This window comes from Squalius cephalus (genome assembly GCF_949319135.1).
Source record: "Squalius cephalus genome assembly, chromosome: 5".
NCBI lineage: Eukaryota > Metazoa > Chordata > Actinopteri > Cypriniformes > Leuciscidae > Squalius > Squalius cephalus.
In genome coordinates, this window is record NC_137126.1 from 36,504,606 (window position 1) to 36,531,509 (window position 26,904).

The following is a 26,904-nucleotide window of genomic DNA, read 5'->3' on the forward strand; positions in this document are numbered from 1 at the left end:
CTATCCTCTTCTCGTCTGGTTTGTGACTCCCCCTTGTGTTAGAATTTTTTTATACAATTTCACAGAGCCTCTGTGCTCTCTGCCTAATTATGCAAAGGATAACATGGTCTTGGATAAATGAAAAACATTTTTGTCATTATTTCCAGAGCAAAAGGACATTTATATATATGAAAATGTGTTTAAACAATACTGTGTAAACTTCATGCCATGCATTACTGCACTCTTAGACTAAAGAAAAAAACTACTCTTAAACATCCTGAAGTTGTGAAAGGTTTATCATTTTCATTAGATGGTGGGGAATACTTGTGCGTCAATGTTTGCTGTGAGGGCATTGTATAACTGCACCGCGAACAGCTTGCTGGTTTACCTTGGCTGTGTGCCTCGGTTTCCTTAGGCTGACTAATGATGCAGGCCGTCAGAGCAGCACACTTTAACACTTGCACTCCCGGAGCTGCAGGTGAGACAGGCTGGATTACTGAAGATTAGGATAATCTCAGCCCCTAGGTCTGTCATGGCAGAAACAGGTCAGCACAACAGGTTTATGCAGGTCACATTATAGAGCCAGGCTGTCAGGATGTGCAGTTTTTACTTTCTTGTCTAAATAAGACTGTGTATTTGAATAAAATCAAATAATGGAAGAATAGGGTTGGGTAGCACTTAAAATATTTCACTATTCTAAAGTGTAATTTAGGATCTGGAAGTTCTTGTAAGTGAAGTTTAAGTGTTGATTTTAAAGCAGTAAATTTTGCTCATATGCAGGCTCTGTTTTTTTGTGTGTGTGTGTGTTTTGGCTCTGTATACATAAGACATTCTTTAGGGTTAAATGAAAGAGTGACAATGTCAGTTTTATTCTTAAAACTTCAGTAGTAGTTCAAGAGTGTACGTGTTTCATAAAGCCAGATAATGGGTATCCCTCTCACTCCCTCCCTCTTTGATGGTTTCCTTAATTCCAAAGAAATGGCTGCATTCAGCTCCTTGCACGCTTCATAGAGATTCCCTATGTTGTCAAAACGCTGTTAGATTGTTACCAAAAATGTATATTTCGAATAAAAGCTGTTCTTTTGAACATCCTATTCAAATAATCCTGAAAACATGTATCATGGTTTTCACAAAAATATTAAGCAGCACAACTGTTTTCAACATTGATAATAATAAGCAATGTGCCTTGAGCAAAGAATCAGCAAATCAGAGAGCAAATCAGCCCATCAGAATGATATCTGAAAGATCATGTGACACCGTAGACTGGAATAACGGCTGCTGAAATTTCAGCTTTACCATCACAGGAATAATTGCATTTATATATATATACAGTATATATATATATATATATATATATATATATATATATATATATATATATATATATATATATATATATATAGAAAACAGTTATTTTACTTGGTAATAATATTTCACAATTTTACAGTATTTTTGATTAAATACTTTCAAAAACATTTCTTTTAAATCTTATCGGCCCCAAACTTTTGAACGGTGGTGTATATGTGACAAAAAATTTCAGAAATATCTGGCAGTTACCTATCTGAGAATCCTAGCTTGGTTTTATGTGTAATCTCATACATCCCGATATCCATCTCTATCTTTCTCTCTTTTCTTTTACACACAGGAATAAGGAATCTCTTCTTACGACTCGCAGACTTTCAGGAGATAGTGACTCTTCTACAGCCTCTTCTAAAGGTGGAGGAGGAAGCACAGGAGGAAGTCGCTTCTCTCTGGGTACACGGCATGCTCATGGAGATGAGGTGGTGCTGCTGGTGAACCGTAAGGAGGGCAAACACGCTATTGAGCGTCCTGGAGCAGGAGCACAGATTTCAGCCCTGAGAGCCCCTCAGACCCGTGCCCGTAGTGCTTCCAGAGAGCGTCCAGCACCGCAGTCCACCTCAATCCTTAAACCTAGTCCACCACAGGGCCCGGCAGAGGTACATCGAACACCCCGCACAGAAAGAGGCAGATCACTGGGGCCCGAAGGTCCACGGAGGCTCCAAGCTCCACGCTCCCTCAGTCAGGGCAAGACACCTAGAGGCCGATTGGGTGAAGTCAGTCCCGGATCATCACCTCGCCGCAGAGACCCTCAGCTGCTTTCCATAGATCGGAGAGAGGAACTGAGACCCAAGCATATGCCCGCAGCATCCTCAAGAATAAGTGGAAGTATGCCCAGAAGACAAACATCCTCCTCTGCCTCAAACTCACCCATTAAAGGCTGCGCCAACGGAAGTCCTGCGAAAAAGGGGATGGTAACACCACGTCCCCCTGCCCCTCGGTCTCCTTCCTCTGGGAGCCGGAAGTTGCTTCCCCCGGTCACACAGCCAGGGCGGCGATCTCCACATTCTTCTCCACGATCAAATCCTCTCCACCCTCCACGTTCCCCTCGATCAGCTCACAATGCACGATCCACAGGGAGAGACCAAAGAAGTAGGGCAAATCCCTACAACCAGCTGCAGGAGAGCCAGGAGGACAAGAGTATGTTTGGTTTACACCTGCTGCCAAGCCTGGACCCTCAAAGGGAGCAAGATCTGTATCGTAGCTTTGAGGCAGAGTTCCTAGCCAACACACAACAAGTCAAGGCTGGGCAGGGTAAAGAGTCCACTGGAAGGGAAATGAGGTCACTACAGCTCCCTGTCTCCCATCAAGGTTTAGGGGTGCTCCCAACCACAGGTGACACTAACGTTACAGACTCTGCTTACTCTTCGTCTAACTCTTCAACATCTTCTCTTAATGTCGGAGGTAAGGTGGGAGTTCTGCCTGATTTGCGAGAGTCTAAACGGACTAATCATCGTGCCTGTGCACTCGAGGACCCACCCATCCTTCTCCATAACCAGATTCATGGAGGCCTCCCCAATGGAGGATTCCTGGAGGGAGGGCGATGGGGTAGTAAAGGTGGTCTCCGTAAGCTCCCTGCCATCTCCAGCTCCACAGAGGAAGGAGAGGCCTCAAATCCAGGCCTATCCAGATCATTGTGCCTCCCCCAAGACATCAATGGAAGCCTCCCTTTGACTGAGGTGCCAATGGAGAGCCAGCAGGACCTGGTGGAATGGGTTGGGGTGGAAGGAAACATGCCACAAAGTGAACATCACCAAGATCTACCATATGACAATGCTGTCCAGACTCTTCCTGAGTCATTTCCCTCCCCTCCACCACCTCTAGATGACTGTTCCTACCAGGACTCATCCAGTGAAAGCTCCTCCATGTGCTTGAGCATGAGTGAGCCTCCATCTGAAGGCTCCTGCACTTCTCCTCTACCACTGGCCAATGGGGATGCGGAAGGCACAGTCGTCCTCCGTGCCAAGAAGGGTCAAAAGAAGACAGAGAGGGTGCCATCCATCTACAAGCTCAAGCTGCGGCCAAGGATAAGACCTCGCACTGACAACAGACCTGAGAACAGCCCGTCACGCATCCCTACACCTTTACAATACAGAAATCATTGTCAGCAGTCTCCTGCCAACTCGTCTCCCCTCCAGACCCCACCACAGTCCCCACGTTTAAACACTAACCAACCCTCACACAAAGCTCTGCACCAGGCCTTTGCGGACCTCATCCAACCCCAGCAGCGATCCCCGGCTATGGGCTCTAGAGAGTGTGCCTACTCTTCAGAGTCCAGCCTAGACAATGAGGCCTGGATGTAGTGAATGATGACAATGTACGCAAGCCTTGGTCTGTGTTCCTTTGCTCAGCATATACAGCTTTACAGTCAGAGTAGAGAGAGGAGTGGCAAAAAAAAGCACATTTGTAAGACAGAGACATTGCACATCAGACTGGTGTACAACATGTAGCAGGAATCCTTACTGTCAATTCACTGGAGATATACATTTGTCCTAAAGGGGCTAAGTACATTACCAATGCCATTCTTGACGTCTTGGACAAACATATCCTGTTCTGAAGTAATTCAGAGAGCTACATGCACCATCTGAGATATGTTTGATTTCGTTCATTGTGTCATCTTTTTTCCTCCTTCGAGTTTTCTGTTTGGCAAAGAAAATGAGTACATTTCCCTTTATGGGATCTCTAGGTTTTAATGCTCCTCCATACATCCATGTCCTCATTACCTGTTTTTGAATTTGTTCCATGAGGACTAATTTTAGCTGGTTTAGTTCAGTTTTCATTTGTTAGGATTGGAACAAAGTATAAACATTTTAATCAGGGAATTGTAATATACAGTGTACTGTATACTGGAGAATAAGAGCTGTATAACCCGTAGAGCAAATAAGATGATGGTAGAATCATTTTAGGGTAATTTTGTGTGCAAGGCAAGCACCTAAATGATGCTTTGAACATACTTCCATGTGGAATCCAAATTGGAAATTCAATTAAATGACTGTACTGTTTTTAGCCCAGGCTAAATAGAATGGAATATCAATTTGTTTCATCATTTTGAGGATCTCTCAGAAACGTTTACGAGAGGACGCTGTCTGCTTAACATCACGTTGGCAGACAAGCAAATGTTCTATTTGTGTATTATGTTTTGTACATACTATATGTAATATATGTTCATTTGCTGAAATGTGGGGTAGTGTAAATATGATTATTAATTGAATTTAATACTAATGTATAAAACATGCTGTTTATTTCAGTATTTTAATTCTGCCTTAGCTATGCAATGTTGCTATTGAATGTTGCCTTGACAAATTTCCTTGCCTTAAAGTAAGTATGAGAAGTTGTGTTTGTGAAGTAGAGATGAAGGGATGTTGTGTGTATGTATCTGGGTGGAAATATCGGTGTGTGAGGTAGAGAATGTGTGTTGGATCCTGTGTTTTGGCCCATTGTTAACTGTGACAATCACACATGTGAGGGTAATGGTAACAACAAGATCCTGCTTTATCAGCATTCTTCTGTTTGAAGTCTTTGTTTAAATTAAAGTAATTGCTTGATTTGTTATCTACAAGTGAGAAATGAAGGACGTTTAATGGAAGATAGTGCCATATTAAATATCAATAGGATGTTTCTCAAAACATGGAAATCACTACAAACTAGAAAATGGAAATCATTTTTATTGTAGCCCTTTTATTGTGAAAGCTATATGGAGCCCAAAGCTGTTAATGAAGTAGTGATATTTTCCACTGTAATCATCATTAGACACTACATTTCTTTTAAAGGTCTGTGGCGCCACCACGTGGTGGAATGCTTTGACTGTTAAGTCAGATGTGTACAGAATGAATTTTCTGTCATCATTTCTTCACCCTCAAGTTGTTCCAAAACTATATGGATTTCTTTCTTCTGCTGAACACAAAAGAAGATGTTTTGAAGAATGTTGGTAACCAAACAGTTGATGGACCCCACTGACATCTTCAGTATTTTTTTCCTATACTGTGAAAGTCAGTGGGGCCTGTCAACTGTTTGGTTACTCGTATTCTTAAAAATATCTTCTGTCATACGAGTTTGGAACAACTTGAGGGTAAGTATAGTAACAGAATTTTCATTTTTGGGTGAATCATCCCTTTAAATGAGTCCAGTCAAATGAATTACAACACACACATATTGCTTTGGCATTGGATTGTTTATTTATATTAAATGAGTAAGTTATTAGGCCTTGGTGATTTGGTTGAGGGTGAACTGTACTATCATAAAGGGACGATGTTGCATGTTTCTGAATGAATGGATGAATTATTTACTTTTGGTATGTTCTCTTTTGGAGGCTTTATACTGCCGTGCGTTTATGAGCTCAAGTGTTTGATTGAGAGATTATCTGATGTTTGTTGTTTCAATTAATCAAAAATGGGTCAGGAAAAGTGAGGGAGCTGTTAATGGGAATGGATTTCAGTGTTCATGTTTTGCCTAAAGGACTGCAACCATATTACTGTTAGCATGGCCATTGACACTCCACAAAAATCCGCAATATACAATACAGCACTGCACATTGCTTCTATGTTTATTGGCATTTAAATGTCTGCTGTGACACTTTAGGACTTTGTTCAAATTAATGTCATACCTAAGTACAAATAAGGACAGTAGAGCTTTCTGCGGTCTTTCAGATTACATTAATGGTTGCTGTGCCTAATTCTCATTTTAGTCACATATACACACTACACATCCAGTTATCTTTACAATATCTAACCATTAACTGTCATACATTTGTACAGTAAACTGATTTTGAACTCCAATCGTATTTATTCTGTTTTTCTTTCCAAGAAAAAATTTACAGAAAGATGTTTCTTTTCTGTGATTTACATTTGTTATGTGTTTCTAATCACATATAGACATTTTGAAAATAATTTATTGCATGGATGGGTTCTGTTTTTCTTTATTCATTATTGACATCAGAACTAAAAAGGCATGTAGATTCACATATTTTATTTACTTGAGCAGAACCATCTGATTTGCATTACACAAATATGATGTGATTTACAAAATGTATGTTGAATCTACAGTATGTCATGCTCTGGTTTCAATAAATGAAAAGGCTGTTGGATGATTTGAAATTTGAATGTCTATGGATTTACTCTTAAATTGCAATTTTTTTGGCTGATTGTTTTTCTTTAATGATGACAATGAAATGTAAGGTCTTGACATTGTGGAATTTGTCTGTGTTGAATAGCAATATTGCAAGACCAACATTCCACTGTTCCTTGAAAACCAATTGCTGTTAATTTAATTCTTGTAATAAAAATGTTTTGGATGAAATTACTTGTATTGTGCTTGTCTTCCATTTATATGTGTGTGTGTGTATATATATATATATATATATATATATATATATATATATATATATATATATATATATATATATATATATATATATATATATATATATATATGTATGAAGAGTTCAGATGCAAAAGCCTCTAAGTGCCATCTGAAATTTTCTTCTAGAATGATCATTTTTATCAAGCCTGTATATTTAAGTTCAGTAATTTCACTTAAATGGCAATGAAGATGACCTATTAATTGTCATTTAAGTGAAATTACTGAACATAAATATACGAGCTTGATAAAAATGATCATTCTAGAAGAAAATTTCAGATGGCACTTAGAGGCTTTTGCATCTGAACTCTTCATATACATATATACATATATATATATATATATATATATATATATATATATATATATAATTGACTTTACTAAGATCATTTAGAGAACATTCAATATTTGACAAAAAACATGGTGCATTTGATAAAATGCATTTGTTAAACTTGACATTGAAATAAAAAATTAAAAAATATTGGTATGTGAAGACAATATTAGGCTACAGAATAACTTTTGTTATAACAAATGTTGCACCCTCTATTATATTGCCTGTGGAATATCAGGTGTACTATTACCTCACACAACTATATCATAACAAAATCCGAGTCGTATAGTAAGTGAATTAAACCTGTAAATCATTTGAGATTTTACTGTAATTTTACTGCAATCGGCAAAGAGTGTAACATGAGAAAACTCTTCTCCATGAAGGCGGAAGACGGAAGTGTGAATCATATGACAAAACATGTAAGGTGGGAGGGAAGGAAGAAGGCCGACTTGTACACACTCACTTCACTTCGGTAAGGAGCATTTCTCGGTTTTACCCAGGTACGGCGACTCGTTTCCACTTATCTATGGATTTGTGCGCTGCTTGGTTGGTTCAGTAATACAGCACGCTAGATTAAAGGCTTACTGTGCGCTCTCATAAGCCCTGATTATATAAGGTCATGAAGCTTCAGCTCGCGAGCCGTTAGCATTTAGCTAGCTCATCCATCGACTCTCTACATCTCCGCGAGCAGGTTCATTCATCCGCCAAAAATGGAGTGGGCAAGTCAGCTATGTGTGAGTGACGGCCTATTTCGCTCTAAGGATTAGAAGAAATACCCGTTGATAGATTTGGGTTTAAATGAGTTTGAGAATGTCGTATTCGGGACGTAATAAATGGGGTTTTCTAGCTAGCTCTGTGGCTTTAACGTTACCTACACACTGAAGCGGTTGAGATTAGTGTGTATGTCACCTGCTGCAGTCACCGCTGTGCCACGTACTTTTAACCAGTTGTGATGTTACTATTGTTGGTAATAATCATTTACGACCAGGCCCTGCATCACGTTAACAGTCGTTTAACTTAACGTTAGTAGTGTATGGCAGCTCTTTGACAGTTGACAGCTGCTTTATCTGTAACGTTACTGCACTAGCTGGGAGTGGGACTCCGCCTCACAGGTTGACGAGATAGATTATTATTTTCGTTTAAATGTGAACCTGCTGGAATGGCTGTAGATTAGCAAGTAAATTAACGTTAAATTATAGAAAATGGCTATTGTTCCTATTCTTGTTTACGCGGCGGTATCAATTTCTGAGTCCAACTAATAACTTACTGGTTAACTTAGTTGGTTTAGTTTTACCAAACTAAGTTAGATTTTTGCTTATTTCCCCCCAAAAAATTGTTGTTAAATTCATGTGCTCTTCGTACAATTTTAAAAGCTTTCAGAAAATAGTTTAAAAATAACTGTTTTCTATTTGAATATACTGTATTTTAAAATGTAATTTATTACTTTGATGGCAAACCTGAATTTTCAGCATCATTACTCCAGTCTTCAGTGTCACATGATCCTTCAGAAATCATTTTTGATATGCGGATTTGGTGTTCAAGAAACATTTGTTCTTGGATTAATGGAAAGTTCAAAAGAACAGTTTTTATTTGCAACAGGAATACTTCGTAACATTATATTGTTTTTAGATCTTTTGTAGCATTATACTCTAAATGTCTTTACTGTCACTTTTGATACATTTATTGTGTCCTTGCTTATTATATTATATATAAATAAAAACTCTGGTTACATGGTAGCCTAATTGTTTCTAAGGGGTGTAATGAAATTGTGGTGATTTTGTACGTTTTTGTAATGAAATACCACAGCTGCCCTTGAACAATGACTTATGCATGTCGAGAGGTAGTGGACTGTAATGTTGCCTTACTACCTTGTTCAGTCTGTGAGTAGCTACTGTCTTCAAAGGCCTTAGACTGGTGTGAACATTAACAGATAAGTCCTGTATTTCATGGCTGATCATAATACAGTTTGCATGTAAATGGTCAGCAGGGTTACACGAGTCATTCAGGCACACAGATCATAATTCTACAGCCTCTTTATTGTAGCAGTCTGAAAAAGTTATAGGGAAGGAAGAATGTCTGTAAATGCTACAGGTTCATGGCTGTTTTTGTCCTCTTATGTTCATCCTAAGCTTCACTCAATTTCATTTTTGAAGTTGAATTTAATTGAAGTATAAAATATGGGGTTAAAGTTACACTATTTTTTAATGTTGTGTTGGACTGACAAGTAGTGGGATGAATGTAGAACCATTTTTTTTTGCAACCCGTGTCTCTGTAGAAATGCACTGTTTGCATTCAGACATGTTTCATTTATTGCGCAATTGAAAGTGTCCAGCTAACAAGTTTAACAAGCTGTAAATAAAGTTTTGAAGTGAAATGTTTCTTGAACACCAAATCAGCACATTAAAATTATTTCTGAAGGATCATGTGATTTGAGTAAAATGTAGAAAAGTTACTTTAGTTTTATTAATAATAATGTTTCACAGTATTTACTGTTTTTACCGCATTTGTATGTATCAAATAAATGCAGCCTTTGTGAGCATAAGAGATCTCTTTCAAAAACATTTAAAAAAATCTTACCGACCCCAACTCTTTTGAACAATAGTGTACACAAATAAAAAAAAACTTGTCATCACGCCAGCTGAATCAGATGAAATACTGTTGTATCCTAATGTTTCTCTTCCTATTAAAAGACCTTTCAGGTGATGATGGCAAGAGTCTAATGTGCAATAACAGGAAATGGGAAACTCTTCCCAGCACATTTAGAGACTGTGAGAAGGCAATCACTGTGTGTGTACAGAGAGTAGCCTATAATTTGCTGACTGAAAGAGAACAAGAAGCTTTAACAATGTGTTTTTCCCCCACTCCACAATCTCTAAGAAACATCAGCGAAGGTATCAGCAGGACAAGGACTCGACTTCCTCTTATTCCCCTGCGCTTGCACTTTTTCACTATCCTACCTCCCTTTATTCTCTTCCTCACTTTTCTTGTGGGCTGCTTATGAATCTTTCTTTCTCTTCTGCTGCAGGAGAACCGAGGCTTGGGATCCAAGATGACAGACTCCAAATATTTCACCACTACCAAGAAAGGTCTGGTGTTTTCCGATTTGCTTTAAAGAAAGCTGTTTTGGGATTAGTTTATAACATTAAGTCAGCGAGATTAAGTCATGTAATGTGTGTCTGTTGTGGCCAATGCAGATCATCAACAGCACTGCACCATTAAACATTTAAATCCTGATAAATAGAACAACATTTAGCACTTTGTTACATATTCCTGCTTTTTTTTTATTCTGCAGAACATGGTATACTAGCGGGGACTAATATTGCGTAATTGTGCTGCAGTCTATATCAGATTTAGAGTCTCTGGCTTTATTTGGATCACTTGCAAGCACATGATTGTGCCAGAAGTATTTTTAACTGCAAATAGAGTGCAACGCTTGTAACTTGATCAAAGCCAAGAAAAACAGTGAACACCGAATTATGATTGAATCTTTGTCTTCTCTTTTATTGCATAAGGAAAAAAAGTCATAAATGTTTGTGGTCTTGTATATCTGACCCTTCAGGTGAGATCTTTGAGCTGAAGGCAGAGCTCAACAGTGATAAGAAAGAGAAGAAGAAGGAGGCAGTGAAGAAGGTCATTGCGTCTATGACAGTGGGAAAAGATGTCAGGTAAGACAAGCCGTTTTTCACAGTGAAGTATAAATGTCTGACTCTTTTACAGGATGTTTTATATGGGTCAATGACGTGACGGGTCTTTTTTTTTGTCCAAAGGCCTTAATAATAATGTATGTATCCAAATCCAAAGTATGTAAGGTAGTACAACTTGATCTCTTTTACTGAATCCAAAAGGTTTTAATTATATTTTACTACATATAAAGGTATTTTAAAGATTTTGAAGTGTCAAAAGGTCATTCGGTAAAACTGATATAGTAAATATTTAAATGGAATAATATTGTTTTTAATAACTAAAGGAACTACAATAATACAAATATAAAGCAGATAAGGCTCTTTTTTTTACATTTCCCCTTTTCTCCTTTCCCTGTGCAATGTTTTACTTGAATATGTTGGAGTGTTTAGAGTAGTCCAATAAATGATTACATTTATGAGATCAGTGATAATTTTTTTAAATATTTCTTCTGTGGTACACACTATATACTATCTCAACATCAATGTCAAATCAGTTTGTAACTTTCAAATCAGTGGTTAAACCGAATGACTTTTTTGGTGACATTTTTTCCATCTTGTAAAAAATGACAAAAAACAGTGTTAATTTATTGTACAAACCACAAAATCTTATTGTTAACACCTAGGTAAACTAAAAAAATGGTTTCAAATATAGTTATATCTCCATTCTATTTTTTTATACTTTTAAAAACTTTATTCGTCAATGACCCATATGCTGTATCATCCATCATCCTGTTTCTTTTGGAACAGAATGGAGTTTATGGAGTTTTGATCTTGATATTTTTTTCCCTAGTGCTCTATTTCCTGATGTTGTGAACTGCATGCAGACGGATAATCTGGAGCTGAAAAAGCTGGTTTATCTGTATTTGATGAATTATGCCAAGAGCCAACCAGACATGGCCATTATGGCAGTCAACACCTTTGTAAAGGTAAGGTTCAGACATCAGTGAAATGGCAAATAGTTTTATTCTATTCTTTAACAATTTGCACAGGCTATAGACCTTATGCGCCAGAGAAACAAGGGTGCAGCCATCTTTAGAATATTGTCTTTTAACTTCTGTTTTTGTGGTCGCTCTGTATATTTCTATGGCATCGCTGTCCAGGAGTAATTCGCTTTAGAAGTGGATTAACTTAATGTAAAGTTCACGAAAGTTATCATGAGGATTGTAATGTTTAAAGCAGATGTCTTAACAAATGTCAGTAGACCGGGAAGATTTTAAAACGAGACGTTCATTCATAAATACGCAAGATCGCTGTGAAAATACAGACCGGAAGTCAAAAGACAACGAGCGCAGCGCTGAAAAGGGGCGGGGCTACACAAGGTCTATAGATATAGATTACTACTTATTCCTTTACTTTCAAATGCAGAAAACTTAAATGTGTGCATTAGGGGTGTCGCGATATACCGGTATTGACGATAATCATGAGATTAAAAAAATTAACTATCGTTATACTGTTAATTAGGGGTGTCTCAATATACAGGTATTGGTGATAAATGTAATATTTAATGAACACAGCGCGCTGCAGCTACTTCTACGTAAAAACATGCCGTTGGATATGAGAGACAAGACGCTCTACCCGCACTCCAAGAAATTTAGCCACCAACCCATTCACCCACCTCCGCCTCTGTTATCTTGCAGATTTGGCCATTCATACCCAACGCCAGAGGGCGCACTAGCGCAGAGAGTCCACAAGTGAGACTCATTGGAGTTATAAAACTTATGACGTTCCAGGCAGAGGTCGCGTTACACTTTCGCACTGTCTGTCATTTTGACGGACAGGGTCGTAAAACGTTCGTCGTACTCTATTATTACCCATCATTTTAATTTTCATATTTTAATGATAATAAGACATTTAACAGCTTCTGTTTTCATTACATTTTCATTTTTATTCACGAACTAACAGGACAAGCATTTAGGCTATGCATTTATTTATATTATGAAAAGAAAGTTGAACAAAGACACTTCTCAGTTTTCATCTTGAGCAGTTGTCACGGATCATGAGTGAACGCGATCATCCCTTCTGCTATATTACGTTACAGAACGAAATAAGCATGAATGAACATCAGAAAATATGTTGAAAGATACAGTATAACTTACCGAAATCCGTATCATGTCTCATGTAATCACTCAGTGTTGCAAACAATGTCACGTAACATTATACCTCAGAAAAAACGTTTGACCATAAACTTGATAGTCAGCAAGAAAAATAACTCTAGAGAGGAGCATTTTGCTAAATATATGCACTATATTACATAATCATGTGTTTTTTTCACTGTTCTTTAATGTTTAATGAATGTTAACTTAGAATGAATCCGTCAAGTTTTTATGACAGCCACCATTTAAAGAAAGAAGAAGACTAAAGATTAATTTGACTGATAGCATTACTATTTTTTTCAAGATATCGCAATATATGGTATATATGAATTCTTTTGGCCACGATAATCATGTAGTGAATCTGAATATCGTGAAAGCCATAGTGTGGATTATAAAATGCACTCTAATGTTCAGACAGATGAAACCCACATTCTGGACAGCAAAGTGTTTTAAAGGCACGCCATAAGCCCGGCAACAGCAGAGAAACTTTCGTCTCTCTACTTAGTCAGTCTTTATAGGTGGGTGTAGTGTGCTCCATCAGCACTGAGTTTTTGCTGGCTTCACACACACCTGAGAATGGAAAGAGAGACACATTACTAAAGCAACTAACTAGACTGAAGATTAAAGCAAGAAGAGCAAGTAAGCCATAAGGCCTATAACAGCAAATTAGAAAACAGAAGAAAAAAGTTTCCAGCTCTTTGAGAATCTGTTATGTATTATGCATCTGTTGATATTACTGTTTTTACCGTAATTTGATCAAATAAACTGCCTTGGTAAGAGACATTTTTCAAAAAACATTTTGAACTGTAGTGTGTATCCGACAATGTCTATGTTTTAGGTGTAATGTGTGTTGGTTATATGTTCTCCTCTGCAGGACTGCGAGGACCCAAACCCTCTGATCCGTGCGCTGGCTGTGCGCACCATGGGCTGCATCCGAGTGGACAAGATCACGGAGTACCTGTGTGAACCTCTGAGGAAGTGTCTGAAAGATGAAGACCCCTACGTGAGGAAGACTGCTGCAGTTTGTGTTGCCAAGCTCCATGACATTAACGCCCAGCTGGTAGAAGACCAGGGCTTCCTGGACACCCTAAAAGACCTGATCTCTGACTCAAACCCCATGGTGAGGCACAACTTTAGTACCGGTATTTCAAATCTAAATTCCTGTTAGATACTGGCAATATTCTTAAGAATACTCTCTGAACTAAGGCAAATAATATGTAGGCTATGAGTTTCTTTCTTCTGTTGAACACAAAAGAAGATATTTTGAATAATGTCAGTAATCAAACAGTTGATGGTAGCCATTGACTTCCATAGTAGGAAAAAATATATAATGAAAGTCATTACAGTGGCTACTGTCAACTGCCTGGTTACCAACATTTTTAAAACATCATCTTTTGTGTTCAACAGAAGAAAGAAACTCATACAGGTTTGGAACAACCGGAGAGTGAGTAAATGATGACCATTTTTATTTTTGGGTGAACTATCCCTTTAACTTCCGTTTCGGATGCGCTCTTCCCATAACAGTAACACTGAAACACAAAGAATTCACGACATTCTATTACAATAGTGTTCTCATTATAATGTTATGGATATGGCAGATTGTCCCTGCACATCTTGCACTTAACTGTACTTTCATAATCAAAGTGATTTTAGGCATCACTGCGCATTTTCAAATCCATAGTTCCCTTTATTTCCCCAGTCTGGATGGCATGCTGTCCTAACTCTAACCAATCAGACCTCAGGTACCCCCCAAAATGCCACAATAACCCATAAGATAAAAAAGAAATATATTTTTTAAAGTCATGGCGATCATTGTTTTCATGATCGATTGTCGCTGTCACATCACAGTACTCCTGCACAACCCTGCATGCCAGTGTCATTTAGCTCTCTCTTAGTCTCCATGGTGTGTAATTACATGCTTTTGTTGTGCGAAACTTGAGACCGTGCACACACACTACCACTGTATTGAGTTTAATGCCTTTGTTTTGTTTTTTCCTCCATTAGGTGGTAGCAAATGCTGTTGCAGCTCTGTCCGAGATAGCGGAATCTCATCCTAACAGCAACCTTCTGGACCTGAACCCTCAGACCATTAATAAGCTCCTGACAGCCCTTAATGAATGCACTGAATGGGGTCAGATCTTCATCCTCGACTGCCTGGCCAACTACACACCCCGTGACGACCGCGAGTCACAGAGGTTAGAGGCCAATGTTATTTCATCACTCCTGTGTGATGGACTCTAAATGGTTTCTCTAATGAAGTCTACATAATACATAGACTCTAGCTTCACTAATAAAGCTGAGCCAGTGTAGTTCTTGGTATTGGCATTGATTGCCCAATCTAAATCTGAATCTAATTGACTCAGAATTGAATCTGTGTTGATTCGGTTAGGAATTTTAAGAATCTAAATGTAGATTGTAATTAATTGGAAATAATTTTTTTTACCAGCCTTATTTCAGGCAACCGAAACTACCCAGTATGTATTTGCCCTTAAAGATTTGATTTTAGTCTGCCTTGTTGAAGCATGTTTCTCACTGTCCTCCCACAGTATCTGCGAGCGTGTAACTCCACGGTTGTCCCACGCTAACTCTGCCGTGGTGCTGTCTGCCGTGAAGGTTCTGATGAAGTTCATGGAGATGCTTCCTAAAGATCTAGACTATTACGGCACTCTGCTAAAGAAACTTGCTCCTCCCTTGGTAACGCTCCTCTCAGCTGAACCTGAACTGCAGTATGTTGCCCTGAGGAACATCAACCTCATCGTACAGAAACGGTAGGTGTAAAGCTGAGGAAAATACATTTGTTTATACAAAGTGATGAAGGTTTGGGGATTTAAAAAGTTAAATGCACAAAAAAAAATCTTATATTATTATTTATTTATTTTTTCATTTTTATGTGTTTCTACCAGCCCTGAAATTCTAAAGCATGAGATGAAGGTATTCTTTGTGAAATATAATGATCCGATCTATGTCAAGTTGGAGAAGCTGGATATCATGATCCGCCTTGCGTCTCAGGCCAACATTGCTCAGGTGAATAAAACGCACACTCACACCCCTACACTTCATTTGAAACATGATCTCTGCCTGATCCTTTATGCTCATAAATTTTTATATTACACCACCCAAATTCAGTGTCCAAAAATCTGAGATTACTAGTGTAAATTCTGGTTGTATGTTGAATTAATTTTTTAATACAATTTATAGTATCAACATAACAATTTGAGTGAAAAGTGACCTGACAAATCAACATGAATGTCAGAAAGCAGAATGTCTTAGTATTTGGTTTGTCCCTCTTTTGCTTTAATGACAACTGTACTGCAACTGCATGAAATAAGTTTTGTTTTTTGTTTTCCTGAAAAATTTGAAATTGTAGCATTCCATGGACTTTAAAATGCATATTTTTGATCTGCCCAATTTTCGATCTGCCCAATTTTCGATGTCATGAGACTGATTTTTATCAGAACAAACTTGTTTTTTAAGATGGACTATTATAATTTTTATCAAGTACAATTAAATAACCTTTAATAGAGTAAACTTGTTTAGTATTTTTTTGTTTCAAATTTTTATTTTATTAAATGTTTGTATTTATTGAGTGTAGAATCTGTATGTGCCATGAAATAGCCTGTGAAGCTGAAATGGCAAACTTTTATCAATCCTATTTGTCAATATCACTCACTTTTGAAGCTCACTGTGTGACATCAACATTTGAAATGTGCTTCTGAGAGTCTGCTAAATATATGTGTGTTTGTGTTGTGTAGGTGCTGGCTGAGCTAAAGGAATATGCCACTGAAGTGGACGTAGACTTTGTGCGTAAAGCTGTACGAGCCATTGGCCGCTGCGCTATTAAAGTAGAGGTGAGATGGCCTAACCCTGAATAAGATAACATTATTAACTTAATTAACACTGGCAATCTGTTAACACTGGCAATCATGTTCATTTTAATTTTAAAGTGCACCGCTCCTAATGAAAGGATTCAACCTGATGTGAAACAAAAGCCAACTGCTTAATTGGTTCATTTCTGGGTGATCCCATTTATGCAAATCAGCTGATCTGTCTTTCGGTCTCTCCTGTCTTCATTACAGCAATCAGCAGAGCGTTGTGTCAGCACGCTGCTTGACCTCATTCAGACCAAGGTCAATTATGTGGTCCAGGAAGCTATTGTGGTCATCAAGGACATCTTCCGCAAGTACCCCAACAAGTAGGTGACCCTTTTGCCAATGAAGCTGTTTCTCCAAACTGCATCCTATTTCTGTTTGGCTAAGGTTCGTTATTCAGATGTTAGAGGTCCTTTGTCCTGGCACAGCCTCTGTTCGGCACTGCCTTTCATTCTAAAATGTGTTGAAGAAACATTTAATAAAGATTCACTGAACCCAGCCTCCCCCCCCCACTATGTCATTTTGCAGCTTCATTGTGGCTTTCTTCTTTATTGTGCTGTTAGGTACGAGAGCGTGATTGCCACCCTGTGTGAGAACCTCGACTCTCTGGATGAGCCTGAGGCCCGGGCTGCCATGATCTGGATTGTGGGAGAGTACGCGGAGAGGATTGACAATGCCGATGAGCTGCTGGAGAGCTTCCTGGAAGGCTTCCATGATGAGAGCACACAGGTGAAGTGCCTTTCAAATCACTTTATTACATTTATTCATCGCTTATGAAATAAGTAACAACGTTTTTTTCTGATGTATTAAAGGGATAGTTCACCTGAAAATGAAAATTCTGTCATTAATTACTCACCCTCAGGTCATTCCAAACCAGTAAGAGTTTCGTTCATCTTCGGAACACAAATGAAGATATTTGTGATGAAATCTGAGAGCTTTCTGTCCCTCCATGGACAGCTACGCAACTACCAATTTGACGTTTCAAAAAGTTCATAAAGAGATTGTAAAACTAATCCATATGAATTGAGCGGTTTAGTTCAAATTTTCTGATGATGCTCGATCATTTTATATGATGAACATATTTAATTTAGGCTTTTATTACCATATAAACATTGCTCAGCGAACATAAACAGAAGCTCAACCGAACCTGCTTGACGTGCGAGAACACGAGTGTAACATGCTTGAGCTTTCGTTTACCACAACTGATTTGCGAGTTGATGAATGTTTATATGTGAATAAAAGCCTAAGTTCAATCTGTTCATCATATAAAGCGATCGTGTCTCTTTTTTTGGACTAAACCGCTCATGGATTAGTTTTACAATCTCTTAATGAACTTTTTGAATTGTCTAAGTGTCAGTTGCATAGTTGTCAACGGAGGGACAGAAAGCTCTCAGATTTCATTAAAAAAAAAATCTTCATTTGTGTTCTGAAGATGAACTAAAGTCTTACGGGTTTGTAACGACATGAGGGCAAGTAATTAATGAAAGAATTTTTTTTTTGGATGAATTATCCCTTTAAGCAGACATGTGTTATGTAAGCATTGTATTAAGATTCCTCTATGAGCATAAAGAAAATCTCACAGAGGAATAGGGAGACTTTTTGCTGTGGTATGAAAATTGGTGTTTAGAATTTCTGAAATTTTGGTATCATAACAATCATACCATAATACTATAGTGAATACTGTCATGAACTTGCATGAACTTGTCTCTTGGGAGGTAGTGTTACAGGATTTGTCTCTGTTAAGGTTTTTTTATGCTCCCCTCTCAGGTGCAGCTGCAGTTGCTGACAGCTATTGTGAAGTTGTTCTTGAAGAAACCCACTGAGACCCAGGAGCTGGTGCAACAAGTGCTAAGTCTTGCCACACAGGTGAGATATCCACACAGACGGTTATCAAAGCACACATTTTAGTGAGAAAATGACACTGCACCTATACTTGCTCACACCTTCAAGGGCATGCTCTGGAGGTGTTGTTGCCGCCATCCTCAAACTGCACATCTCAAAAGCAAAGCCGTTTGGCTTGCTGAATCACTCCATTTATCCTTTTTAACAACATGCTGTAATTGTTGCTTTTTGTAACCAGAGGCAGACAATAAGAGGATCATCAAACCAGAAAACATTACGTTTGATTTGTAAACATGTCTCAAATGAATGTCAAATTCACAGGAAACAAAAGATGATTATAAAACCATGAGGATTAGTGTCCTACTCCTGTGCCTCTGTTAGACTACATAATCTGCTCCTTCTTATATATTATGCATGCATATGTACATAATTGTGTTACATAGCAATTTAAACAGTAGAGCACTCTGATGGTCCCGGAGGGTTCGAGCTTTTGGGCCAGAACCCTGAAACCCTGCATTAGATCAAACAGCAGGTTTATGACAGGTTTATTTTTATTAAACTTTATTTTATGTCAGCATGACTCCCATACAGTAACCACAATAGTCTTTGTTACTTTCAATATAAATCAAAACTTACAGAATTTAAAGACTTTATCACAAAATTCAAACCATAAATACAGTTTTGATGCTCTTTAATTTGGCCTGACAAATCATTGAAAATATTGATTACTTAGAATAGTTTAATGTTTGTATGTAAGAGCTAGGGCCTAGGGAGAATTTGTGTGATCTCATTAATATTCAGAGAAGCCATAAGCTTGTGCTGTCAGACTGGGATCGGAGATTGCATCTTGTCATTATTAACTTTGAGGTTCAGTGCCACAGGCTGTACTCTCAGCCAGGGTTCTATCAGAATACCAAATGTCCTTCTTTATCCCAGGTGCCATTTTATGGCCTCCAGATCTAATTCTCCCACCGCTGTTTTGCTCCTCTGGCGCTCCACTTGATCTTATCACACAGATGAATTGGTGCTCAGGAGTTCTGCATTATTTACATAAGACTATGTCCTTCAGATGATTTTTTTGTTGTTGTTGAAAAGAACAGTCACCTGTACTGCTTCATTTTCTCTTCCTTATATACTCACATCATAAAAGGCATATGATTCCCCTCGGTTTTCAACTGGTCAGTTTCACTTTCCCTGAATTTTGCTTGTTTTAACTTTGCAGGACTCTGATAACCCTGATCTGCGTGACCGTGGCTACATCTATTGGCGTCTGTTATCTACAGACCCTGTGGCCGCTAAAGAGGTGGTGCTGGCCGAGAAGCCTCTGATCTCAGAGGAGACAGACCTGATTGAGCCCACCCTGCTGGAGGAGCTCATCTGCCACATTGGTACTCTGGCCTCAGTCTACCACAAACCCCCCAGCGCTTTTGTGGAGGGCAGCCGTGGCGTTCAGCATAGGAGACTTCCTCCTCGTGCTGGCTCGTGAGTCTGATTTGTTACTTTTCTTATATTATTTTATGTACAGAAAAGTATAAGGATTTGTTTATATATTTATTAATAACAATTAACATAATCATGGTATATAGGTATATATATATATATATATATATATATATATATATATATATATATATATATATATATATATATATATATATATATATATATATATATATATATATATATAAATATATATAGTACTGTGCAAAAGTCTTAGGCATGTTAATATCCCCACCCCAAAAATGGTTGTAAGTCAGTTAATTATATCTTTTGCTGTAGTGTGTCAGTAGGAAATATCAGTTTACATTTCCAAACATTCTTTTTGCCATTAATTGTAATAATCCAGTGAGATTTGTGTATGCACAAGGAGTCTTACAACAGCCGGTATGATCTGATCTCACCATCATCGAGTCCGTCTGTGATTACATGAAGAAACAGAAAAAACTGAGACAAACTAAATCCAGAAGAACTGCGGGAACGTCTCCGAGATGCTTGAAGAAACCTACCTGCAAAGCTACAGTACTGTGAAAAGTACTGGCACTTGTGTTAAAATGCTGTAAAGTGAGAATGCTTTCAAAAATAAAATCACAAATTGAATTTATTTATGATTTAACTTCTATTAACAAATCCAAATCAATATATGGTGTAACGACCCCTTGCATTTAAAACGGCTTTTGTCCAGGTACACTTGCGCATAGTTTTTCAGGTAGCTTTGCAGGAAGGTTTCTTCAAGCATCTCGGAGATGTTCCCGCAGTTCTTCTGGATTTAGTCTGTCTCAGTTTTTTCTGTTTCTTCATGTAATCACAGATTCTCGATGATGGTGAGGTCAGATCATACTGGCTGTTGTCAGACTCCTTGTACATACACAAATTTTTGGGGTGGGGATATTAAGCATGCCTAAGACTTTTGCACAGTACTGTATATGTATATGTGTGCCCATATACACACACACAGTATATATTATAATTTTATATATGGTGTTAGTTTTATTAATTTTTTGAATTAGCTTTTATTTGTATATTATTTAGTTTTCATGGTGATTTTAGTTTCATTTTAGTCATTTTTGTGCTTTTGCCATTTTTCTATTTTTTTAAATATAGCTATTTAAGTTTCATTTATTTTTATTTCAGTTTTAATTAGTTTTAAATTAATTTATTTCCAGTTAATAATTGTATTTTACATTTATTTTTTTTAAATGTGTTTTAATGCATTTAATTTTTTTTATTTAAACTAAAAAGATGTATTTATTTTTTTAATAAATGATTTGATCATTTCTCTCTCTCTCTCTCTCTCTCTCTCTCTCTCTCTCTCTCTCTCTCTCTCTCTCTCTCTCTCTCTCTCTCTCTCTCTCTCTCTCTCTCTCCTCTCTCTCTCTCTCTCTCTCTCTCTCTCTCCTCTCTCTCTCCTCTCTCTCTCTCTCTTCTCTCTCTCTCTCTCTCTCTCTCTCTCTCTCACTCTCTCTCTCTCTCTCTCCTCCTCTCTCTCCTCTCTCTCATCTCTCTCTCTCTCTCTTTTAGTGTTGAGAGTGCCGAGAGCCCTGATGTTGGCCAGTCTGGACCTTCTGAAGCTCCACCTGCTGTCATTCCATCACAGGGTGATCTCCTAGGTGACCTGCTGAACCTGGATCTGGCCCCGCCCACTGCCACTGTCCCTTCAGTGCAGCCCTCAATGCAGATGGGAGCCATGGACCTACTGGGAGGAGGTCTGGATAGTCTGGTATGTTTATCTCAAACTGCCTCTCACTTTGCTCCAAACATAATCATCCCTTTATGGTGAAATGAGATTAATTAAGAGGAAAAACAGAGTAATTACTAGAATGAATATACCCATCTGTTCCTTTAACAGTCTGTGTGTGCGTATACAGAAGCATGCAGGCTTTCGGTAATGTGTTTGTCAGTTGTTCAGCTTGCACATGTGTTGTAGGACATTTATTTTGTGTCGCTGTTGACAGGTTCCAGAGCTACTTTACTAAGTCGAGATCATCCAAGTGGATTCTGATCCCAGATCAGCCCCCTCACCCTTAAACACACATCCAAAGTCCCTTAACCAGTGTAATTGTGTCTGTTGAGAAATCACAGATGGTCTTGCATAATTAGAGTTAACTTTCCTTGTCTGTATTTCCCCTCTGGTCTTCTCTTTCTCTTTTTTGACTTTCTCTCTCTTTTTCTTTTTTTTTGTTCCTGTCTTTTATTCTCACGCTACACTTGCAGATGGGTGATGAATCCGATACGGTAATTAAACTAAGTGAAAGAAGAAGCAGACACTTTCATATCATGCCATTTCATTAGTCTAAATGGGGATCTGTATATTAGTATGGGAAGCCCATGTACTCTTCACACCAACCAGCTACTTCCATTTACGAGTACATTTACAGCCCCAGCAATGTGCTGTTATTTACAACCACTTGTTTTTTCTACATTTAAAGAATGTCAACATTAGTAAAATATCTCCAAGATGGCTGTGAATTGTTTGTGTTGTCATCACACACCTTGTATGAAAAATCTTGGACTTGATGCAACCACATTTTTTTCTTTTCTTTGAGTTATTTTAAAGGGGTGGTTGTTTATGATTTCACTTTTCTAACTTTAGTTAGTGTGCAATGTTGCTTTTTGAGTTTAAACAACATCTGCAAAGTTACAACGCTCAAAGTTCAAAGCAAAGGAAGATATTTGCTTTTAAAGAAATCGTTTTTTAAGGACTACAACAATTTACATAAACCCCGCCCCCGGGAACGCGATTTATTAATTATCATGACAGAATATGCTAATCAATGAAAGACAATATAAATTCATCAACTAACCATTCAATTCTACATGTTGTCACTTCTTGAGTCTCTCCATCATCGTCTGACTTCGTTTTGAACATAAAAGGCTAAAAGTTTTTGAAATTTTCAGTGTGTGAGGTAATCGGAGCTGCTAACACACAAACACACACACGATCTCTTGAAGCTCCGCCCTCTGTGACGGGAGCAGCAGCTCATTTGCATTTAAAAGGACAGACACAAAAACGGTGCGTTTTTGCCCACCTTCAAAAAGTGACAATTTTAACATACTATATAAAAATATCTGTGGGGTATTTTGAGCTAAAACTTCACATACACACTCTGGGGACATCAGAAACTTATTTTACATCTTGTGAAAAGGGCATTATACCACCCCTTTAATAGTTTTAATAACTGTAAAGTTCATGAATATTTATAGAGTCATATATATCCCCAGCATCATTCCCCTCATTTCTTCTGATTTAATTCATTGGAAGTGTTTCATCCATTTCTCATTCCTCTATCAGCCGGGTGTTTCCCACAGGACAGAGGTGCATTCTCCCCAGCCATCTTCTGATTATAGTGAGAGAGAGGTCGGTGTGGGTGTTCTCACCTTTTGAGTTCATCCTTAAAAAGTCTGTACTGTTCTTAGTCTAGTCCCTGTTGCCCAACATAAACTAGTCTCAGATCATTATGAAGAAACCCCAAGAGCACCTTTCCTCTTTTATTTTATTTCAGTATTTGAGGTTGTAGTGGTAGTTTTAGTCACACACAAGTAGGCACGTCTCATACAAAATGAAATGTTGAAAGTAGGGATGGGCGATATGACCAAAATCTTATTTCAAAATACGAGTCATTTTATGTCACATTAATAATGATATATATATTACAATATAGTTATTTAACAATATAAACAATTGGACAAATACAATAAATCAATGACCGCAACAGTGTTTTAAGTATTTCAGGTACAGTAGGTCTATTTGACAGTAGCATTCAAATAAGGAATACAGCAGAAATTGAATGATCAAATGTAAAATAAAACACTGCATAGTCTTCACTGTATGAATCAAATATATACTGATTATTTTTTAAACCTGTGTTAAAAAAGCTGTGTAGCCTATATTATAGCTTATATATTGTATACTATATAATATACATTATAGTCTTTATATTTATTCACGAGCTAACTCTACAAACATGGAAAACAGTGATAGAAGGAGAAAATCCAACGCAACTTTGAAGGGACTAAACGTGTCAAAAAAACTTAAGCAATTCTGTGTTACACAGATATATTTGAATACTGCAGTATAAACAATACAACAAAGTAGTTATCAATAGACACTTCACATCGCCGCCTCAATATAATCATATCGCCCATCCCTAACTGAAAGTCATTAGAATGTAAAAAAGAGTACAGAAACGGTCTCTGAGATGTCTCACAACTTCCTTAGCAGCTCACTGACTTCAACCCACTGAGCTAGTTTCCCGTTCCATCAACCACGTCATAATTATCACCATCTTTCATGCTCACTGATCCTTACTTTTTGTCCTCTCTCTGTTCCCAGCTGGGAGGAGACATCGGCGGAAGTCCTTCGGTAAGTCAGACAAAGAGTTTTAGCAAAGTTCACCCAGACTTTGATGAATGTGCTTCATCCGAGGAGTATTAGCATCAACAGAGGGGTTTGCCTTCATTAATCAAAGAGCTGTTAAATTCCTCCTCCATGTCTTTTATATTAGTTAAATTCTCTGCTTGTCTCTTTCCTGATGATAGAAAGGTTGTAATGCTTGTCTCCCTCTGCTCAGATGGGTGCCGGTCTGGGGGCGGCCCCAACAGCCATGCCTGCTGCTCTCGGTGGTGCTCCTCCTGTTGGAGGTGGATTGGGTGACCTTTTTGACCTTGGTGGGGGTGTTGGCATGCCAACAGGATTCTACGTTGTTCCTAAAACTGTAAGTATAGAATCAATCAATATTCTCAATCAATAACTTTATGACTTCAGCAGTCTTTTATAAGCAGTTTCCCCGCTTTTAAGTCAATTTGTAATGCAGCAGCGTTTCCAGGACTTCCAGGACAAAATGTGCTATGGTGTTCAATAAAAGCTTGACATATTCCAACAGAATGCCGAGCACATTTTTTTTAATCTTAAAAGAAAAAATAATTGGCTTAAAAATGCAACTCTTATGGAGACGCTTAAAAAAACAGCAATGTGCAATGCAATCTGATGCATGTGTACACAGATAATGAGACGAACATAAACACAGACATCCTGTGTGTGTGCCCCTAACTTTCGTTCCCTCAAACTCTTAACCTGTTTATCTGTGGGTCCAGCTGTGGTTACCGGCAATGAAGGCTAAAGGGCTCGAGATTTCTGGGACTTTTGCCCGACGCGGTGGGATCATTCAGATGGATATGTCTCTCACCAACAAAGCCATGAGCGTCATGACTGACTTCGCCATTCAGTTCAACAGGAACAGGTTAGTCCAGAGGCAGAACGAGTGACTGGGATGGAGATTGTTTTGGAGGTCTCTTCAAGGTTTTGCAGTATCTTCTGTGTTTCTTAATCAGTTTGGAGACCTGCCTGGAAAACATCATGTTCATTTATACTGTTTTTCAGTGGGATCTTTCAAGGACATGCTGATATTCTAAAAAGACTTTAATGCGTTTTCACATCGATTGAGGACTTCTGTCCAGAAAATTACTTCTCGTTTAGTAAAGCCTGAATGTAGAATGTTGTCATATATTCTACTTTGATCTTTCAACTATTACAAGTGCAATTTATAGATTTTTAGAGTGGTGCTTTCTCACTGCCACAATGCTAGGCTGTTGTGAGTGAGTGATTTATTTATTTATTTATTTATATAGTGCATTTTTTATGTACTAGTGTGCAGCATCCACTTGGATGACGCAAAATCAGCCACAGTACAATGGCGCCAGTGTGCTCACCACACACCGGCTATAGGTGGAGAGGAGAGAGAGTGATCGAGCCAATTCAGTTGATGGGGATTATTAGGAGGCCATGACTGATAAGGGCCAATGGAGGGAATGTGGCCAGGACAGGTGTTTCTATGTAGTTGCTAAGGTGACTGGGTGGTTGATTACTTGTCCAAGTTGAAAGCATATACCACTAAGTCTCTGATATTCATGTTCCTGGAAGGTCCCTCTGTCAGTGTACATCTTTAAACATTTGTTTTATCATCTATGTTTTGAAACTAATTTACAGGTTGTGGAAGATAAAACAAAATTTTTAATCCTGAGCTAAATATTGATTTGGTCTTAACTGGTGATGCACCAAAAGTTTGGCAACCAAAAATAATCTGCCAAATTAGTTTTGGAGGGCTGAAATGATTGATTGAAACAGCCTTCCTTTGACTATGTAAGTGTCTGTTTTGTGCACACAACATGGATATGCTTCAAGTAAACATGTCAGCAGTGTGTACGCACTTCACCCTGACCAAAAATGATGCTATAGTAGCAAAATGTTTTTGGTTGAGATGTTTAGAGGTGGCTCATTGCTGAAGAATTTGTACCCTGAACAGCATGCAGTTCAATTATCCAATTACCCAAATTTAATTATGGAAACATTGTTTTTTGTCTAAAAGAAACTTGAATTTTAGATTGATTTAAAAAAGAAATGATTTTGGTGTCAATAGTCTTAAAGGTACACTGTAACTTTTGCCTCTAGCTGTTAAAAAAAAAACTACATGCATTTTGCAGAAGAACATTGTTTTGGTTCTGCGTCGGCTCTGCGTCTGACATTGCAAGATGAATTTGATTCTTTCTCATAACTAAGAAAAGAGAGAGATTATCCTACTGATCATAAAACATTTACTTCTAGGCTTAAGAGATATACCCAGATTAGAGTGAAAGGATCTAAAGCTGACTAGCTGAAGACTTTACTGTAGCTATACCCATTGATAGACAAGGTATTTCCTTAAAAAAATTAATTCTAGCACAGTGCTACAACAATCCATAATGAAATGACCCTTCACAATAGATAATGCTGTACAATGAACTCTATTATATAGCTACATATGGCAGTTTATCTGTTCAATAAAATACTTTACTCTTCTGTTGAGTAATTAAAACGCCACCTCCGCATCGCCTTTACAACATTTCAAATCCTTCAGTTC

The 26,904-nt window shown here is 38.0% G+C and overlaps 2 protein-coding genes across 8 annotated transcripts in view; both read left to right on the forward strand.

Moving 5' to 3' along the window:
* Window positions 1-6,629, forward strand: part of gas2l1 (growth arrest-specific 2 like 1) — a 31,867-nt gene extending 25,238 nt beyond the window's left edge. The window contains exon 5 of the mRNA XM_079872061.1: window positions 1,625-6,629. Coding sequence (XP_079728187.1) covers window positions 1,625-3,641 — 2,017 coding nt within the window. The 3' untranslated portion in view covers window positions 3,642-6,629. The remainder of the gene's footprint in view (window positions 1-1,624) is intronic.
* Window positions 6,630-7,422: 793 nt separating this feature from the next.
* Window positions 7,423-26,904, forward strand: part of ap1b1 (adaptor related protein complex 1 subunit beta 1) — a 33,146-nt gene continuing 13,664 nt past the window's right edge. The window contains exons 1-19 of one of the 7 annotated variants that reach the window (XM_079870929.1): window positions 7,423-7,496; window positions 10,050-10,110; window positions 10,584-10,689; window positions 11,498-11,633; window positions 13,675-13,920; window positions 14,805-14,995; window positions 15,347-15,568; window positions 15,704-15,824; window positions 16,553-16,648; window positions 16,877-16,992; window positions 17,233-17,398; window positions 18,437-18,535; window positions 19,734-19,993; window positions 21,530-21,728; window positions 22,223-22,243; window positions 23,301-23,366; window positions 24,342-24,371; window positions 24,580-24,723; window positions 25,103-25,248. In XM_079870929.1, coding sequence (XP_079727055.1) covers window positions 10,074-10,110; window positions 10,584-10,689; window positions 11,498-11,633; window positions 13,675-13,920; window positions 14,805-14,995; window positions 15,347-15,568; window positions 15,704-15,824; window positions 16,553-16,648; window positions 16,877-16,992; window positions 17,233-17,398; window positions 18,437-18,535; window positions 19,734-19,993; window positions 21,530-21,728; window positions 22,223-22,243; window positions 23,301-23,366; window positions 24,342-24,371; window positions 24,580-24,723; window positions 25,103-25,248 — 2,402 coding nt within the window. In that variant the 5' untranslated portion in view covers window positions 7,423-7,496; window positions 10,050-10,073. Of the gene's footprint in view, window positions 7,759-10,049; window positions 10,111-10,583; window positions 10,690-11,497; window positions 11,634-13,674; window positions 13,921-14,804; window positions 14,996-15,346; window positions 15,569-15,703; window positions 15,825-16,552; window positions 16,649-16,876; window positions 16,993-17,232; window positions 17,399-18,436; window positions 18,536-19,733; window positions 19,994-21,529; window positions 21,729-22,222; window positions 22,244-23,300; window positions 23,367-24,341; window positions 24,372-24,579; window positions 24,724-25,102; window positions 25,249-26,904 lie in introns of all 7 variants that reach the window. The other 6 variants (XM_079870928.1, XM_079870932.1, XM_079870930.1 and 3 more) reach the window with 6 other exon arrangements.